Source organism: Salmo salar, chromosome 01 (assembly GCF_965601325.2).
Source record: "Salmo salar chromosome 01, fSalSal1, whole genome shotgun sequence".
Lineage (NCBI taxonomy): Eukaryota > Metazoa > Chordata > Actinopteri > Salmoniformes > Salmonidae > Salmo > Salmo salar.
Window position 1 is genome coordinate 70,349,729 of NC_138291.1, and position 19,596 is coordinate 70,369,324.

Below are 19,596 nucleotides of genomic sequence, written 5' to 3' on the forward strand. Positions count from 1 at the left end.
ACAGGCACACCGGATCTTGCTATATGGAATCCTCTGACGTTATGAAGGGGCCAGGGGGTTATTGTTAAAGTAAGCATTAAGGTTAGTGTTTAGGGTAGGGACGCCCCAATGATACCATATAGCAATAACCCAGGCACAACTCCAATATAAAGTGTTTTTTCTCACAAAGTTGCCGCGATGTCAGAAAAATCGTAACAACTTAACCATTACGGAACTTATATTCGCTCAAATAAGACTCACGTAGCACATAAGCCATTGCATTTTTTGTTGACCAAATTCGACCTTCTAATTTACCTCCATACAAAAAATCCGCTTGGTTGGGGAAAAAAAGCCACCTTGCTGGAGGAGACATATTTAAGTTTCCATCTCGCTTCGCCCCTTCCTCTCTGTTTAAACTTTAAAACCATCATATCCTGCTTCGAATTGGCATCCTCCCGATTGGCGCTTTTGAAAGACACCCAGCGACGTGATTGCTTGGTTTTGAAAGCTTGCAGCCCCGCGGCCAATTCGAAAAGAGTGCACCCAGCAGTAGTACTCTAGCTAGCTGACTGTAATAGAGCCACACTCATTTTCCATTCAACAGTCGCGTTTCACAACGACATGGCACAACCGGTATAAAAGTTTTACCTTTTTCGCAACATGTATTCTTTGTTTGTTTGACCGATTTTATTGTAGCAGTTGTCATGAAATTGAAAATGTAACTAGTTAGCATTGAGGGAAACATTCGCTAGCTAGCTATCACATGCACAGCTTTTGAAAACGAGGATATTGGAAATTATTACTAACAAGGCGTCACATTAAATGTCAGAAAGTAATGTTATACTGTTTTGTTATCGAGTAATGATACTAAAATAATGTTCAATGTTGGCTGACTACCTAAGTTAGATAGGTAACGTTAGGCAAGTATTTAGATAACGTTAGTTGACTATCTATTTTCTTAACGCAGACGTCATTATTTTTTCCCCTAACACTTGTTAGATTAAGCGAGGTTTCTTAACTAACTCTCGCTACTGTAGTTCCCTCCAACAAACACAAACTAAGTTGGCTATTTTGACATATCGTTCATTTTAAATTGCATGAATGGCTTTCGTAACCTAGACTGTTTTTTTTCAGGGAACAATGGAGGATTACGTGAAAATAGAGAAAATCGGAGAGGGTATGTTATTTTCTCAACTTTGATTTGTTCCCCCCAAACTTGCTATCTATCTAGACTAATATGTATATAATTGTGAACCTGCTATATCTAGCTTGCTAGATTTGTGTGCATGTCATTATATTTTCTTCTTTGTATTTTCTTCAAACCTGTTTATCAAATCTAATTTAATTTGTCACATACTTCGTAGACTAACAGTGAAATGCTTATTTATTGGCCCCTCCCAACAATGCAGAGAGAAAAATAATAGAACGATAATAATGGGTAACGATAACTTGGGGGGTCAATGCAGATAGTCTGTGCAGATATTTCTGTTAACTATTTAGCAGTCTTATTGCTTGGGGGTAGACACTTGTGGTGCAGCGGTCTAAGACACTGCATCTTAGTGCAAGAGGTGTCACTACACAACCTGGTTTGAATCCAGGCTGTATCACATCCGGCCGTGATTGGGAGTCCCATAGGGCGGCGCACAATTGGCCTAGGGTCGTCAGGGTTTGGCCGGGGTAGACCGTCATTGTAAATAAGAATTTGTTCTTAACTGACTTGCCTAGTTAAATAAAGGTTAAAAAAAATTAATTTAATCAGGGTCCTGTTGGTTCCAGACTTGATGCAGCGGTACCACTTGCCGCTATACATTATTCATCAAGTTAGCTACACAACATAGTAAAGCATGATTGTTCCTGTGATTTCCAGGTACCTATGGGGTTGTGTACAAAGGCAGACACAAGTCGACAGGCCAGATAGTGGCCATGAAGAAGATCCGACTGGAGAGTGAGGAGGAGGGAGTGCCAAGCACAGCTGTTAGAGAGATCTCTCTGCTCAAAGAGCTAGCGCACCCTAATGTTGTACGGTATGTTGTGTGTTTGTGTCTGTGGGGTTCCTAAAGAGTTTACAGTAGCCAGGCAGCAAGAAAGTAGATGTGATGTCTTATCAGTTCAATGCTCAGACACACCATCATTCCAAATAGGCTCTGAGCAAGTCTTGCAATTGCCATATCATATTAGCTGTCTAGTGTCTACATAAACAAATAGCATATATTTTGTCTCCAAACAGCCTTCTAGATGTGCTGATGCAGGAGTCCAGACTGTACCTCATCTTTGAGTTCCTTTCCATGGACCTGAAGAAATACCTAGACTCTATCCCCTCGGGCCAGTACATGGACCCCATGCTTGTGAAGGTATCGACCCCATGCTTGTGAAGGTATCGACCCCACTGAGGGCGGGGCAGTCATGATGCACATAACTTTGTTTGTATTTTCTACACTTTCTGCTCTTAGTATACCAACTTAGTGTTTTAAGTCCAAGTTGTATTGGACTGTAAACAGTGTTTCTTGCCAGTATGTGAATTTTAATCCTCTGCTACTATCTCCCCCATCCAGAGCTATCTGTACCAGATCTTGGAGGGCATCCTGTTTTGCCACTGTAGAAGGGTCCTCCACAGAGACCTGAAGCCCCAGAACCTGCTGATTGACAACAAGGGAGTGATCAAGCTGGCAGACTTTGGGTTGGCCAGGGCCTTCGGGGTGCCAGTCCGGGTATATACCCACGAGGTAAGCCAGAACACCTCATAGTTAATTTCCAAAGAGCATTAGCAGATACACATGTAAAGTAAGGTTATCATAAGGTGTGTGTGTGTGTGTGTACACATACATTTTAATGGCATCATTAACTGTGTCTTTGTCTCCAGGTTGTAACACTGTGGTACAGGGCTCCCGAGGTTCTGCTGGGTGCCGCACGGTACTCCACCCCTGTGGATGTCTGGAGTATCGGGACCATCTTTGCAGAGTTGGCCACAAAGAAACCACTTTTCCATGGAGACTCAGAGATTGACCAGCTCTTCAGGATCTTCAGGTATACACTGAGTGTACAAAACATTTGGAACACCTTTCTAATGTTGAGTTACACCAGGTGACATCAATAAGGGATCATAGCTTTCACCTGGATTCACCTGGTCAGTCTGTCATGGAAAGAGCAGGTGTTCCTAATGTTTTGTACACTCAGTATATTTGCATGTGAATATACACATCTGTAATATAACAAATCCTACTGCTACCAACATCTAGGTTGGTTAATCAATACATTTGAATGTTAATGTTTTTGTTGTAGACAATGTAGCTATTTGATGCTAGATTAGGACATTTGATTGAGCTGTGGTGGGCAATGAGCCATCCAAAATTGACAGGCAGACAAGTTGAGTGATAAACAGTCAACACTGATATAATTGCTCCATGATGGGCATACTGGATGACATTTTATGATCTCCTTGAATTAAGTATTTATCAAGCATGGTTTCTTTCTTTTCCAGGGCCCTTGGTACTCCCAACAATGACATCTGGCCAGAGGTAGAATCTCTGCCTGACTACAAGAACACGTTCCCCAAGTGGAAGTCAGGGAATCTGTCCTCCATGGTGAAAAACCTGGATAAGAATGGCATTGATCTGCTCGCTGTAAGACAATTTCCCTGTTCTCCTAATATTTATTCAGATTGATTATGAAACATTGTTACTGTAGAAGCCCGGTACACACCTGTCTTTTTCAAGGGGCTGGTTGTGTTTTGGATAGTATTAGTGATATTGAAGTGACCTATTGTTCTGTCAGCACAGCAGTAGTCTTTAGGATACAAATGAAAGTGACCATGTCCCCCTGTAGAATGTGTCGCTTCATAACTTCCTATCGTCCTCATTTGTAGAAAACGCTGATCTATGACCCACCCAAGAGGATCTCTGCTAGACAGGCTATGAGCCATCCATACTTTGACGACCTGGACAAAACCACTCTACCTGCCAGCACGGTCACGATGTAAATGTCACATGGCTCTACTCAAAGGACCTGAAAAAGAGTACAATTATGGATGTATATTGAATTTGATTATATCTTTGTCCTTTCTTTGTTTGTCCTTTTTCTATCTAATATGAATAACTATTCTGTAAATAACTTATGTAAAAAAACAAAAAGTTTGGATCTAAAGTGACAGTATATTTTCAATAAAGTGCACTTTTGCAGAACTGATACTTCTAAATTGTTTTGTTTTTTATCAGGCAATAATAACTGTTAATCTGTCACTTTGTTTCTGCATTCCTGCCTTCAGTTTGATGCTTTCAAGTGTATATTTCAGTTTTTAGCAAGTCATACCTTATCAGGATTTAACACAGGGATCATCAACTATATTCAGCTGCGGGCCAGTTTCTTTCTGGTAGCGGATGGCTGGGAGCCGGAACATAGTTACAAATAATTGGTAGACTGCAAGGCTGATTTCAGCGACAATTTCGCTGTTTAAACAAGTTTTGTTTCGATAATAAAATTAAAACATTACTTCAAACTACTTTTGGGTACCTTGTTAACATTACAACATGAAATCAATGTCTTAAACGTTGGTACATTTCAGAAATGGCAGAGAGAACCTGTAATCTGCTTGACACATTAAAGTTACTTACCTTACAGATCACGAAGTCAACTAATTTCCACTCCAGTCCTTGGCAGATCTGTTTGATTCATACACTGGCTTGTCTGCCTGTCATGTTTTTATTTTAACCTTACCTACACTGAAATCATATAATTTTAGTAGTCTCTCAAATAGCTCATTAGTACACCTTGTGGTTGAATATATGTATTGTAGGTTCTAGGATACAATGAATAATGTGGAACAAATAAATACCAAAGGATACCTTACAATAATGAACACCTTGTGAAACACCTGTGAAAACCAACCTGGCAATAATTAAGATTTTAACACAAACTTTATATTTTTTGGTACAGTTGTGTCATTTATTTTCAGATTTCTTTTTTTTGTACACTCACATGGCAATAATAGACTAAAATACTGAATTCTGGTGTGTGGAATATTGAGGTTGTTGCTGTGTGGGTGGGAGGTTCTGCCTGTCACTTGTTCTCAACAGGCAGCCAGTCTCGGAAGGGGGACTTGAAGTAGGATCCTGCAAAGTCCAGGCACTGCTGCTTTCTTTGATCTGAGTGTTTACCAGTGCTGGTGTTTTTAGTTCATCTGTGTATCTCACATATTATGTGCCCAATATGATAGAGCAAGAAAGCTTTCTTAGCAGATAATGACATGACAATAACAGTAGCTGCAGGTGATGTAATGAAAAGTTGGAGGGTTGTTGGTAATGGAGGACATCAGGTGGATCCACGTCTGGGTGTTGGGCAGAACCCCTAGGTCCTGGAGAACAGGAGCAGAGTTAAAGGGAACAGGGTAGGAGACGTAAACAAGCAAACACACAGGTTACACTTTACTGTGAGAAACTTTGATGGATTACTGCAGCGTTATAAATGGGAGATATGTACTTTTCAACACTTTTGGAAGGTATAGCCTAACGCAAGCTGGTCCCCCTCCGACTCAGAGCACAGAGAATCAGACCGATCCGAACTCAGTGGTTCTGATGGATGGGATTATTCCTGGGGGGCTTGGACAGTCGATGGTCCTAAAGTCATGTGGAGAGGTAAATTGAAGAGGTACATTTTCATAAGCTCAGCATAACTACCATTTCTTGCTTTCTCAAATGTCAACCAAAGCTTAACATACTTTGTCTATTGGGCTTCGCGTCAGTGCTTTCAGTGGTCGACCATCCAACTGGAAAAGATTGTTGGCCTCTGTCATATCTTCTCCTGCTCCTCCCCTCCGGCATACGACGTCGCCAGAATACTAACCACCGGTCCTGGGATTCATCATTACGCACACCTGGCACTCATCATTACGCGCTCCTGTTAATCGTTATGAGCTAGAGTCTTATGAGGGGTTCATGGCTCTGTTTAAATGTATTTTCGACCATCCCGTGGAGGGCGAAGCGGGAGGTGAGCATCTGCTTCAGCAACAGCAGGGGAATCAGACTGCTGCTGAGTATGCGCTCACTTTTCGGACAATAGCAGCTCCTAGTGGATGGAATGAGCCGGCGCTTTGCATGCTATTCAGAGTTCCAGATGGAACTGGCCTGTCAGGATGACAACCTCATCCTGGATGCACTCCTTGCGATGGCCTTCTGCCTGGATAACCTTCTCTGGGAGCGTCGGCATTCTCATCGCTTCTCTTCCTCCTTCGGCGAGTACTCGAGATCAGAGCCTGAACCCATGGAGGTAGGGGTCACACGCTTTTCCACGGCGGAATGAAGCAGACGGATACAGCTGGGGCTATGTCTGTAATGTGGGCAAGAAGGGCACAAGCTCCAGCGGTGTCCGGTACTTCAGGATCCACTAGAGCAGAAATGTCTAGCTCTTCCTGCTAGACATTTCAGAGTCATCACTCTGGCTGACTGTCCCTCATGTACTGTCTACAGCTTTAGTGGATTCCGGCTCCGCAGGTAACTTTATGGATCAGACCCTTGCCTCCCTCAACATTACCATCTAGCCGCTCTCCTCTCCTTTTAGGGTTCAAGGACTCATCTGTCGGCCATTGGAATCTGGAATAATTAAAAACATCACTCACCCTCACCATGGAGTCCAATCATCAGTAGAGCATCTTCATCACAAGTGCACCAGGTCACAATCATCCTCGGCCTCCCTTGGCTCCAATGCCATAACCCTATCATCTCATGGTTGAGGATGAAAATCAGACTGGTCACCTGAATGCCGGAAGACCTGCTTCCCTGTTCCACGTCGGTTGGGAGTCCTATAGTTGCCCTTCCGCCCAACATCCCAGAGGAATACCAGGACCTTAGGAGGTATTCTCCAAGACCCGCGCTAGTTGTTTCCCTCCTCATCGCCCCTGGGACTGTGCCATCAACCTGTTTTCCGGTGCTACACCTCTGCGCAGACGCATCTACCCTCTGTCTGTGACTGAGACCCAGGCCATGGAGGATTACATTCAAGAGGCGCTCCAACAGGTTTTCATCCGGACGTCCACGTCCCCTGCGTTGGCTGGTTTCTTCTTCGTGGCCAAAAAGGGGAGAGGATAACGGTACCCTCTCCCGTTGGTGCCGTCAACCATAGAGCAGTTCCGTGGGGCTCAGTTCTTCACTAAACAGACACCGTGCCTACAATCTGATCCGCATCCGGGAGGAGGATGAGTGGAAGACAGCATTCAGCGCGGTGTCAGGTCACTACCAGTATTTGGTTATGCCCTTTGGCTTAGCCAATACTCCGTAAGTTTTCCAGGCATTCGGAAACGAGGTGTTCAGGGACATGCTTGAACAGCAGGTGATTGTATGCATCGATGACATTCTGATCTTTTCGACCAACCTGAAAGACCACACCACCCACGTTCGTGCTGTCCTGGTACACCGCTTGGTTAATCACCTGTTCATCGAGGCAGAGAAGTGCCAATTCCACCAGAGGGCTGTATCCTTCCTGGGTTACCAAATCAGCCCGCAGGGAGTGAGGATGGAGGACAAGAGGGTAAATGCGGTAAGGTCATGGCCAGTCCCAACCCCTATCAAGGGGTTACAATGGTTTCTGGTGTTTGCCAACTTCTACCGCCGCTTCATCAGGAACTTCAGCGCGCAGTCGCTGCCCCTCTCACCTCCCTCAAGGGTGGACCTCGTAGGTTGGTGTGGTCTCCAGCAGCCGACGAGGCCTTTTGTTTCCAAGAAGTGTTTCACCTCCGCCTCTTTGCTATAAAACCCATATCCCAGGCTACCTTTTGTGGTTGAGGTAGATGCATCTGAGGTGGGCTTGGGGGCAGTTTTGCAACAAAGACAGGGTAACCCATTGTAATTGTATCCTTGTGCTTTTTATCCAAGATATTGTCCTCCGCAGAGAGGAATTGTGCCATTGGTGGTCGGGAGCTCCTGGTGGTAAAATTGGCGTTAGAGGAATGGAGACACTGGCTGGAGAGCGCCAAGGAACCATTCGTCATCCTCACCGACCATCGGAATCTAGAGTACATAAGGACAGCGAGGAGACTGAATCTGCGACAAGCCAGGTGGGCATTTGTCTTCACCAGGTTCGACCTCATGCTGACCTATCGCCCAGGTTCTAAGAACATCAAGGCTGATGCTCTGTCCCATATCTATGATTTAGGAGAGGTTCCTGTCCAGAGGGAACCCATAATCCCATCTGTCGTGGGTCCAGTGGTTTGGGACGTAGATGTGGACATCCGCCAGAGGGAGCCTGCACCCCGGAATTGTCCTCACGAGCGCTTCTACGTTCCCACAGGGATTGGCTGCTGACCTGGGCACACAGCTGTCGTCGCTGGACATCCAGGTATTTCTCGCACCATCTACTCCATCGCTGAGAAGTACTGGTGGCCCACCTTGGTGCAGGATGTCACTCGGTATGTCAACTGCTGTTCCAGATGTGCTCAAATCAAGTCCCCCCCCCCCCCCTCGCATGCCTCAGCAACCTTGGTCACATCTATCCATTGACTTTGTAACCGAATACCCCCCCCCCCCCCCCCCCCCCCGATGGTTCAACCACAATTTTCCAAGTCATGTCACTTTTAATCCCTCTTAATGGTCTCTCCAGGTCGCCGAGGCACTCTTCCAACCTTATTGCCTTCCGGGGGACATCGTCTCCGACCGTGGCCCTCAGTTCACATCACAAGGTTGGAGGGCCTTGGAGAAGCTCGGGGTTATGGTCAGCCTCACTTCCGGATATCAGCCTGTCTAACGGGCAGGTGGAGAGGGTGAACCAGGAGCTGATGAGGTTCCTGAGGAGTTACTGTCAGGATCGGCAGGGTGAGTGGGCATGACTCCTTCCCTGGGCAGAGTTCGCCCAGAACTCCCTTCATCACTCCTCCACTGGGTTGACCCCCTTCCAGTGTGTGTTGGGTTTCCAGCCGGCACTGTCACATCTGCTTCTCCCCTCTGGCGTACGACGTCACCAGAATACTAACTACCGGTCCTGGGATTCATCATTACTCAGACCTGTTAATCATGATTCACACCTTGACTTCATTATATCTTCTCCTTTATGTCACTCTGTTATCTTCTCACCAGTTGGTATTGTTCTTGTTTACTGGCATGTGGCCTTATGGAATTGTCTCATTACTGGTTTTGTTTTATTAAACGTTTCACCTGACTCACAGTGCCATTATTACAACTTCCACTGAGGGACGACAAAGAGAAATATCAGTGTTAGGGGAAACTAAAACTAGCTTCAGGTTATTTTGTATGCAAATAGTTATGTGAGATTTGTTATTCATCTTAACAGATGGTGAACCCAGCTAGGAGCGACAGCAGCCATGGTCTCGCCTTCCAAACTAAGTAATTCTCCCAGATGTCGTGGCACTTGGTCCCCTTCTTGATTCTGCGCCGGTAGCTCTCCTACGCCTTGTCAACGTTCAGTCTCCCCTTGATAAGAGGAACAAATGCTATTATAATATAAATACATTTCTTACATCTCCTGGAGGGCCAGAAAATAAATTAACAGCGGACAATCATTTTTATCTGTTCAAAAACCTCCATCGTTCTCAGTCCATGCCTGAAAGTGGTCCTCGAAGGCATTCTGATCTGGTTAGACAACTTCCACCACATCGGGTGGGGTTTCAGTAGTCTGAAAGTATGTTATACAAAAATCTCAAACAGTAAGTCATGTCATTCATATTATAGCAGTGCTATAGCCTAAGTTCTTTCCTTTCAGGACCATATAGTTCATGTCAGTACTCCCTGGACATGATTCTCAGTTATCTGAACTGTGAATGTGGACATCTTCTTCCATTTAAACTCCACTTAACCTGGACACCTGCCTCAACCTTAATCTGAACGGACATTTTGTAGTGGTTGCTATCGGCCTTGAGCCGGCACCTAAGATTTCTTATTACATTCATGGTCCGTCGACTCTACCACCCTATCCCTATTTTTCAATTATTGTAGATACTTACAATTGCATCTTGTAAGTGCATTCTCACTACGTTATGAGTGGATGGTTTCTTATCCACTTATCGTACATCCTTTCAGGTTGTGAATAATTCAGATTGGGGTAGGTATTTTCTGAGAACAAGGGAGGCCGTAATGAACTCTTAATGATCCTCAACCCAGAATTGCTTAGCCACACGGCTATAATAGATTTCAGGAAGTTAAAGTTATTGGTAGTTTGCATGACAATAGCTTACTCCATCAGCCAAGCAATGAGGAAATGAAGAAGTGGGCCTTAATCTGTTTATAAAGCTGACAGATGAAACCGAATCACTGTATACAATATAAAACGGAATGTTAACTTTGAGTAAGTCCTTAAAGGGATCACTTGGAATTTTGGTAATGAAGCCCTTTATCTACCCAGAGTCAGATGAACTCGTGGATAACATTTTTATGTATCTGCGTTTAGCTTGAAGGAAGTTGCTACCTAGCATTAGCGCAATTGCTAACTAGCGCTAGCTCAAGGGAAGTTGCCAAAATTCCAAACGATCCCTTTTAAGATGCAATCTAGCTTTTACATTATTTCAGTCAGTAGTTATGAAAGTGTTGCTCACGAGCCAAAAGTGATCCCTGTTTTTTAACTACATCATCCAATTGTATATTATCATGTCATCCATTTCATGTGATATGTTACGATTTTTGCAACTTGTATGATACGCATTTTTCAATTTACATGATATGTTATGAATCCAATTCGTATAATATGTTATGAATTTGGATCCCGAGTGCATCTTTAAGTGTTGCATCTTCCTATTATCTTTGGTGAGATCCTTGTAGTTTATGTGTAGGAAGTGGTGATAAGCACACAGTGATAAGCACACAAATCAGCTCAGCTGTTTGTGTTGCAACTTGGCTACGATAGCGCTGGTTTGTCTCATTTCAAATGTTTAGCCAAATTCTAAACATATCCCTTATTGGGTGAGTCTTTTCTGGCCACAGTCATGCTACAAAGAGAGAACTTGATAAAGTAGGTGGGGCTGTGGGGGAGGCTCTCTGCAGTTCAATGTCTACAACAGATAATGAAATTAAGGATAAGAAATCTTAAGGTTTACCTTCATAGATGTGACATCCATAATGCTGTCTATGATATGGCTGTCCCACTCAAATAAACCCTCAAACCCACCATGAAAGTCTTGGCATCTGCATGTAAAAATCATCAAATCTGTAATTCACCCTAAAGAATATGAGCCTCAACATTTGAACAGATCTCCATAGCCTGTGTCAAGGAGAGTTAAGTTCACTGCAGATATGAATAATAAAATGAAATGTAGACCCACCAGCCAGATGGAGAGGAAACTGTTACATGCTCCAGGTCCACCCCGCTAGGATTATATACACCAGCTGAGGGCTGTTCTCCCTGGGAGGAATACAGAACACACAGCTCAACTAGTCAATGGGCCGATTCTACGCCAGTGGAAAATAATTTTGGGTATCTCAATGGTCTGGTAATTCTCACATAGAAACAATTGGGAGACGGGATGTTTAAATGGGTTTTACATTAGTATCAAAAAACATTTATTATGAAAGTGGCCATTTAAGACCCGTTTTAGACCTATATAGTGCATTCGGAAAGGTTTCAGACCTTTGACTTTTTCCAAATGTTGTTACATTACAGCCTTATTCTGAAATGTATTACATTCCCTCATCAATCTACACACAATACCCCATAATGGCAAATCAAAAACAGATTTCTAGAAATGTTTGCAAATTTATTAAAAAAGGAAAAATGAAATAGAACATTTACATAAGTATTCAGAACCTTTACTTATTACTTTGTCGAAGCACCTCTGGCAGCGATTACAGCCTCGAGCCTTCTTGGCTAAGATGCTACAAGCTTGGCACACCTGTATTTGGGGAGTTTCTCCCATTCTTCTCTGCAGATCCTCTCAAGCTCTGTCAGGCTGCATGGGGAGCGTCGCTGCACAGCTATTTTCAGATCTCTACAGAGATGTTTGATTAGGTTCAAGTCCGGGCTCTGGCTGGGACACTCAAGGACATTCAGAGACTTGTCCCGAAGCCACTCCTGCGTTGTCTTGGCTGTGTGCTTAGGGTCATTGTCCTGTTGGAAGGTGAACCTTCACCCCAGTCTGAGGTCCCGAGCACTCTGGAGTAGGTTTACATTGCTCTGTTCATCTTTCCCTCAATCCTGACTAGTCTCCCAGTCCCTGCTGCTGAACAACATCCCCAAAGCATGATGCTGACACCACCTTGCTTCACCATAGGGATGGTGCCAGGTTTCGTCCAGATGTGACACTTGGCCTTCAGGCCAAAGATTGTCTGGTCTGATGAAACCAATATTGATTTTTTTTTTCTTCCATGGTCTGGGAGTGCCAAAAGGCACCTACAGGAAACTCCAAGCAGGCTGTCATGTGCCTTTTACTGAGGAGTGGCTTCCGTCTGGCCATTCTACCATAAAGGCCTGATTGGTGCTGCAGAGATGATTGTCCTTCTGAAAGGTTCTCCCCTTTCCACAGAGGAACACTGGAGCTCTGTCAGAGTGACCATCGGGTTTTTGGTCCCCTCCCTGACCAATGCCCTTCTCCCCCGATTGCTGAGTTTGGCCGGGCGACCAGCTCTAGGAAGGGTGGGGGTTCCAAACTTCTTCCATTTAAGATTGATGGAGGACACTGTGTTCTTTGGGACCTTCAATGCTGCAGACATATTTTGGTACTGTTCCCCAGATCTGTGCCTCAAATAAAATCCTGTCTCGGAGCTCTACGGACAATTCTTTCGACCTCATGGCTTGGTTTTTTCTCTGACATGCACTGTAAACTGTGGGACCTTATATAGACAGTTGTGTGCCTTTCCACATTATGTCCAGTCAATTGAATTTACCACAATTAAAGAAATGTCAAGTTGTAAATTAGAAACATCTCAAGGATGATCAATGGAAACAGGATGCACCTGAGCTCAATTTTGAGTCTCATAGCAAAGCATCTGAATATTTATGTAAATAAATTTCTGTTTTAGATTTTTAATAAATTTGCAAAAATGTCTAAACGTATTTTTGCTATGTCATTATGGGGTATTTATGTAGATTGATTGATGAGGTAAAAAATGTATTTAATCCATTTTAGAATAAGGCTGTAACGTAACGTAGAAAACATGAAGGGCTCTGAATACTTTCCGAATTCACTGTACATGCCTCCTGTATTATCTGTGAACCGTACATAATACAGACAACATATTCATGTCATTATGCTTCTTGTAGTATGCTCTAAAAACAATTGTGTGCACGAACAGTCAAAAACTTGACATCAGACAGAATTTCACTGGTGAACTCCAAGATGTCAGCTGCAGTGCCAACGAAGATTAGCAGGAGCTGGGAAAGTTTGTCCCACATGAACCCCGCTCCCCAGTGGGAGGAGCCACTTCCCTATGATGAGAGGGATAAGCAGGACCTGATGGAGGGCCATGATCCAGTCGATGGGGCAAACCGTGGACGAGTTGGTAAAGAGCCTTGAATGTCAAGAGTGAACAGAGGGTCAAACCACAGATAATAAGCACTCAAAAATGTGCTAGAGTAAAAAGCTCAGGGTAGGGATAGGACAATGAAAGAGTCCCCTAATGACCCCTGAGAGTTCCGTCACTGTGATTGAAATAACCTTAATCACTGAGTAAACAAAACATTAAGAACACCTGCTCTTTCCATGTGTTAGAATACCCATAATAACATACTGTATACTACATACTTAATGAGTATATACTACATACTATATGCTATTAGATTATTTTAGTATACTTTAAACGAATGGTATCCTTTCAGTTGAGCGTACTAGCGCTTCGCCTGTCTACCGGAAGTTGATGCTGTTGCTATGCAACCTCTTGCTAGCTTGTAAGCATAACAAATTACTAGCTAGACATTTTACGACTTCGGGTGTGTTCTTAAATTCAATCTGGAGAGCCAGAGTGCACTCTGGGCGTTCGTAAATTCAGAGTGTTATCAGATTGTCAGTTTGTAAATTCTGAGCATTTCGCTCTTGGAGCGTTCAGAGCGCACACTGGATGCTCTGGCCAAGGAGTAGGGTTGACCCGAGCGTTCTGGCCTCACAACAACAGTCAAGCACCCAAGTTAACTGGCTAATGTCGGCTAGCTTGCTAGCTACTTCCAGACACAAATGAGAGACCACCTCACTCTGACCATTTTACTCACCTTAGCAGAGATGGTTAGGCAGTTTTCATGTTATCAGAGCATTGGTGACTGTAACTGTGCTGCTGGCAACAATTTAATTACACTTTTTTTGCCAACATTTACTGACACCGCCATATTCAACGGGTGTTGAGCGTTCGTAAATTCATCAGTCATTCTGCGTGCGAAACTGCTCCGAAATCGGAGTAGATAGACAGGGCGAATTTTCGAAAAACACCCAAATGTCCATTGAGAATGCACAACGACTATACCACTTAGCTAAGCTAAGAATGAAGGGAATAATCAAGTCAATAAACGTTGGGTAGTTAGTTAGATAGCATATAGTTAATATACTGGCAAGTGTGATGTATTAGTAGCCAACGAATGTTAGGTAGCTAGCTAACATACCAGTACATACTGCTGTAATGATATGCTATGTGGTTCGTAAGGTTAGAGTAGCTAACAAATTGTCAGCCAACATAACATGTAAGGTAACTTATTTGAAAAGTCATTACCTTATTACATTGCTCAACATTGCTCATCATAATTAGTTAAAGCAATGAATTTGTATCCGCTCTTGTTGGACTTCAGCTGCATATTTTCCGCCATTTTCTTCAAATCTGAAAATGATGTGAAGCCACCCCCATTTTCTGAAGAATTGCATTATGGACCCTAGTGTCCACTGCTTGTATACTTCGTATTTTGGCGAATGTAGTACGACATCCAGGAACTGCTGGCATATTAACTATATCCATACTATGACCAATAAGAATACTATATACTCAATTTACGTCACAAACAGTATGGTTAGTGCGGTTAGTATGAGTATTTGAACACAGCTATAGACTGACCAGGTGAAAGCTATGATCCCTTATTGATGTCACTTGTTAAATTCACTTGAATCAGTGTAGATGAAGAGGAGGAGACAGGTTAAAGAAGGAATTTTAAGCCTTGAGACAATTGAAACATGGATTATGTATATGTGCCATTCAGAGGGTGAATGGGCAAGACAAAATATTTAAGTGCCTTTGAACGGGGTATGGTAGTAGGTGCCAGGCACAACGGTTTGTGTCAAGAACTACAAATCTGCTGGGTTTTTCGCGCTCAACAGTTTCCCGTGTGTATCAAGAATGTTCCAACACCCAAAGGACATATAGCCAGCTTGACACAACTGTGAGACGCATTGGAGTCAACATGGGCCAGCATCCCTGTGGAACACTTTCGACACCTTGTAGAGTCAATGCCCCGACGAATTGAGACTGTTCTGAGGGCAAAAGGGGGTGTTCTTAATGTTTGGTATACTAAGTGTATGTTAATAATGGAAAGTACTTACTTAGATATGACCCTGTTGTTGGCTGTGAATTTGTGAATACATCAACATCTGTGTAGGTAGGCCATGTGAATTTATCTTGTCTTCTGAATGTTAATTTATGGATTAAGGTCAAGGGTTCTAGCTACAGTAGATTTAAGAAAAGTGAAAGGTAGAATAGTCTAGAAACTAAAACTAGTTCCAGTTTAGATAAGTTTGAACAGTTAAATTCCCCACAGTTTCGTTCAGAGAAATCATGCTTCTCACATTTTCCCATGAGTTCATTTTCTTACACTGAAATTAGATAAGTGAAGTTGTAAGTAAATGTTTCATAACTTTCATGCATGCATTGAACATGGAGCTGTACGATTTCTCTCCATCTCTGTTTTCTGTACCTGAGGGCCACTAGATTTGTTTTCCTGATGATGTAGTTCCAAAATCCAGATGGAAGGAATTATAATGATCAGGAAATGCAAGATGGCTGGCGAGAACCTCGGGTTCAAGGAGAAAATTTACTTTATTATTGTGACAACTCTTTATTTCATTCACATGCATTTGAGAGATGCATGGTCCATTCACTGTGAATATATATATGGGGCTTAAGATTTACACACATACATATATACATATATATATATATATATATATGTAAATCTTAAGCCCACAGAATAGCAATCAAACACAAAGGATAGAGCAGTGGTAAAAAAAATATATGTAATTACAACAAAAAAATAGGATTTTAAGGGCAAAGAATTTCCAGAAAACACTGATTTAAATGGAACCAACACATATCAGGATGAATCCAATTCTAACCACTTTTTTATCTTTATGATTTTTTCAAAATGTTTGACAAAACAATCACATATTATTTTGGAAGCACTTGTCATTCTTCATTCTATGGGTACCACCCTATCCCACCCTAGCTTTTTAATAATACAAAAATAAAGAAAACAGTGGATTTTTGTCCATCCTCCTCTAATTCTGAAAATACAGTATTATTTGCATAGTCACAGCATGCTTTGTGTAAGAGTTATTGAAGATTTAAAGCCTGAGTAGACTTTTTTCCACCAGATTTTTGTGGGCTAAAGAGTTGTGAATTTTTGTCCATCCTCCCCTGATTCAGAATATATCATTTTCATAGTCATGGCGAGCTTTGTGTAAGAGCTATTGAAGATTGAAAGACAGAATATTTTTTTTCAACAACAAAAAATAAACAAAAAAGTTGTGTATTTTGGTCCATCCTCCCGTGATTCAGAATATAGAATTTTCATACTAACGGTATACTTTGTGTCAGATCTATTTCAGATTAAAGCCGGAATAAATGTTTTTCTTCAAAATGTTAACAAAAAAAATTAAGAAAAAAGTTGTGATTTTGGTTCATCCTCCCCTGATTCAGAATGTATAATTTTGTAACGGCTGTTGTAGAGGGGACCAAAGTGCAGCGTGTTGATTGCTCATGATGTATATTTATTATAACTCAAAACACTAAAGGAAAAAAATAACAAAGAGAAAAACGAAAGCGCACAGTTCTGTCAGGTATATAAACTAAACAGAAGACAACTACCCACAAACACAGGTGGGGAAAAAAACTACTTAAGTATGATCTCCAATTAGAAACAACGAGGACCAGCTGCCTCTAATTGGAGATCATCCCAAAAAACAACATAGAAATAGAAAAACTAGAACCTAAACATAGATATACAAAACATAGAAAAACACAAAACACCCCCTGTCACGCCCTTACCTTCTCTACCATATAAAATAACATCTTACTATGGTCAGGACGTGACAAATTTGCATAGTCATGGCATGCCTTGTGTAAGAGCTACTGAAGATTTAAATACCTAATACTTGTTTTTCTCAAAAAAATCTTTTAAAAAGCTTTGGATTGTAGTCCATCCTCCCGATTCACAATTATTATTTTCATAGTCATGGCATGCTTTGTGTAAGAGCTATTTAAACAATTCTTACGGCTATAAATCTTATCTTCAAAATGTCAACAAAAAATGAGCAGTGGATTTTTGTCCATCCTCTCCTGATTCAGAATGTCTCATTATCATAATCATGGCACACTTTGTGTAAGAGCTATTGAAGATTTAAAGCCTTAATATTCTGTTTATTTGTTTACTGTTACAGGTTTTGGTTTTTCCATTTATGTTTTGAGGACTTTTAGCACGTTAGCATGTACAGTAGGGCGCACCGATTTGGAGTTACCTTGTTAGTATGCGTTACACCTGTGCTGGTTGCCATCTCGTTATTGGGAAGGTGTTTCACCTGTGCGGGCCCAGGTGTTATTTACGAGTGGCTGGTCCAGTACTCCAGTTGTCTTGGGAGATGTGGAACGTCAACACCTGTAGTTGGTGTGCCCTACTTGAGTCCTAGAAAAACATTCCTTTGTCTGATCTTCCCTGTTGTTGTTTTGCACAATTTTTTGGTTCGCTTTCTGTCTTTAGGTTTGGTGTGGGTTTTAATTTAGTTTTCCTCTTCTAGGGCAAAATTTAGTGGGTGCTCTTGGGTGTCTTTTAGGTTCCAGTTGTTGTTGCTAATCAACTTTGAGTGGACATCCCCATGAGTATCTGTCAGGACCCCTCCTAAACCCCCCATCTGTTTCATTTTGGTTGTTGTATCAGTGATTATTTGTTAGTTCCCCCTTCTGTTTGAGCAACATAATTGGTTTTCTTGTTGGGGGAACGTAACAAAACGGGGGGCTTATGCAGGATATTGTTTCCCATGAGTATGGTAGTCGCTCTAGTCACCTGCTTTGAAGCTCTGCTGTGCCCAGATATTTGAGTGTTCAAATTACACTTTTGTAGTAGAGTTTCTGTCACTGACACCCACATCCATGATTGGTGGAATCATTTTGAAAGTTACATAAACACACAGGCTAATAAAATAAAAATAAAGCCATGGACTTTAAGTTGGAAGCATTTGTGGAAAACCATACATGGGAGATGCTAGATGAATGCACATAGGCGACTCTGCTCATCGCAAAGCATTATGACATCAAAGTGGCATCTGGCGATCCAAAAGCAGTAGCCAAAGAGTTGATCGGTACTATTTTGGTGGAAGAGGAAATCCTCTCGTTGAGTGAGGCTGATGAAAAGGGCACTACAGGTAGTAGAGAAGATCCCGTAGACGTGCAATGAAGGGAGTTCAAACTAAAGGCAAAGTTGGAGCAACAAAAATTAGAGCTTGAACAACAGAAATTAGAGTTGGAGCATTGGGAAGACAAGATGAATGTGCAGCGAAACAAGAATGAGAACGTGCAGCCAGACTAAAACAAGAAGAACGCGTGCATGCCATTCGATTAATAGAGATTGATCTGCAAGCGCTCCGAATCCAGTCAGGCTATCCTGCACCCTCAACAGAGTTTGATATTGATCGGAACAGCCGGCTTGTACAGCCTTTTAACAAAAACGACGAGGATGTGTATTTTACTCTGTTTGAGTGGATTGCCATATCCCTAAAATGGCAGTGAGATATTTGGTCACTGCTCCTCATGTGTTCTTATGGGAAAAGCTCAAAGTGTACACTGCTTTATCGCTTGACCAGAGTTCAGACTATGACACTGTTAAAGCTGCTATCCTTCAGGCATACAAGTTGATCCCAGAGACAAACAGACAACAGTTCCGTAAATTATGAAAGACAGAATCACAAAACCCCACCTGTTTCGTTTTGGTTGTTGTCAATGACTCTGTTAGTTCCGCCTTCTGTTTGAGTGACATTAATTGGTTTTCTTGCTAAGGAATATTACATTATTTAAAACATTTTGAAGGTGTGGGTTTTTGTCCATCCTCCCCTGATTCAGAATATATAATTTCCATAGTCATGGCATGCTTTGTGTAAGAGCTATTGAAGATTGAAAGCCGGAAGACAACAGTATTAATCAGAATCTTAAACCAAAAGACGCAGAGAACACCAAATATCCAATATAAAACAAATTTTACAGTTAGTGTAAAATGAAGTTTATTTTATCTTATTTGTTGTCTGTTATGTCTTTAGGAGTAAAATATTTGGATTGCCTGCACATGACAAATTATAGACAGTATGTTAAAATAACGCAGGCTATACTAGAATAAATGAACAGAATCTTACCATTTATAATCCTTTCCCGTTCTTATTTTCAAAGTTAGGATCATTTCGAGAACGAGGTAGAAAGAGGAATGTCAGAAACCAGTATTGTCATCTTTAAGCAATCTCCAAAC

The 19,596-nt window shown here is 42.1% G+C and overlaps 1 protein-coding gene across 2 annotated transcripts; it reads left to right on the plus strand.

Annotated features, from left to right (window-relative positions):
- Window positions 1–478: 478 nt before the first annotated feature.
- Window positions 479–4,161, plus strand: LOC106607826 (cyclin-dependent kinase 1). Of its 2 annotated transcripts, XM_014205222.3 has the most exons (8): window positions 479–612; window positions 1,114–1,156; window positions 1,847–2,003; window positions 2,207–2,330; window positions 2,532–2,702; window positions 2,840–3,003; window positions 3,458–3,599; window positions 3,842–4,161. In XM_014205222.3, exons 1-8 carry the CDS (start codon window positions 601–603, stop codon window positions 3,953–3,955), a joined length of 927 nt encoding a protein of 308 aa, XP_014060697.3. In that variant the 5' UTR covers window positions 479–600; the 3' UTR covers window positions 3,956–4,161. The 2 variants fall into 2 exon arrangements, with proteins under 2 accessions (XP_014060697.3, XP_082832520.1); XM_082976394.1 differs by lacking the exons at window positions 2,840–3,003; window positions 3,458–3,599; window positions 3,842–4,161 and having other exon boundaries at window positions 2,207–2,353.
- Window positions 4,162–19,596: the final 15,435 nt, after the last annotated feature.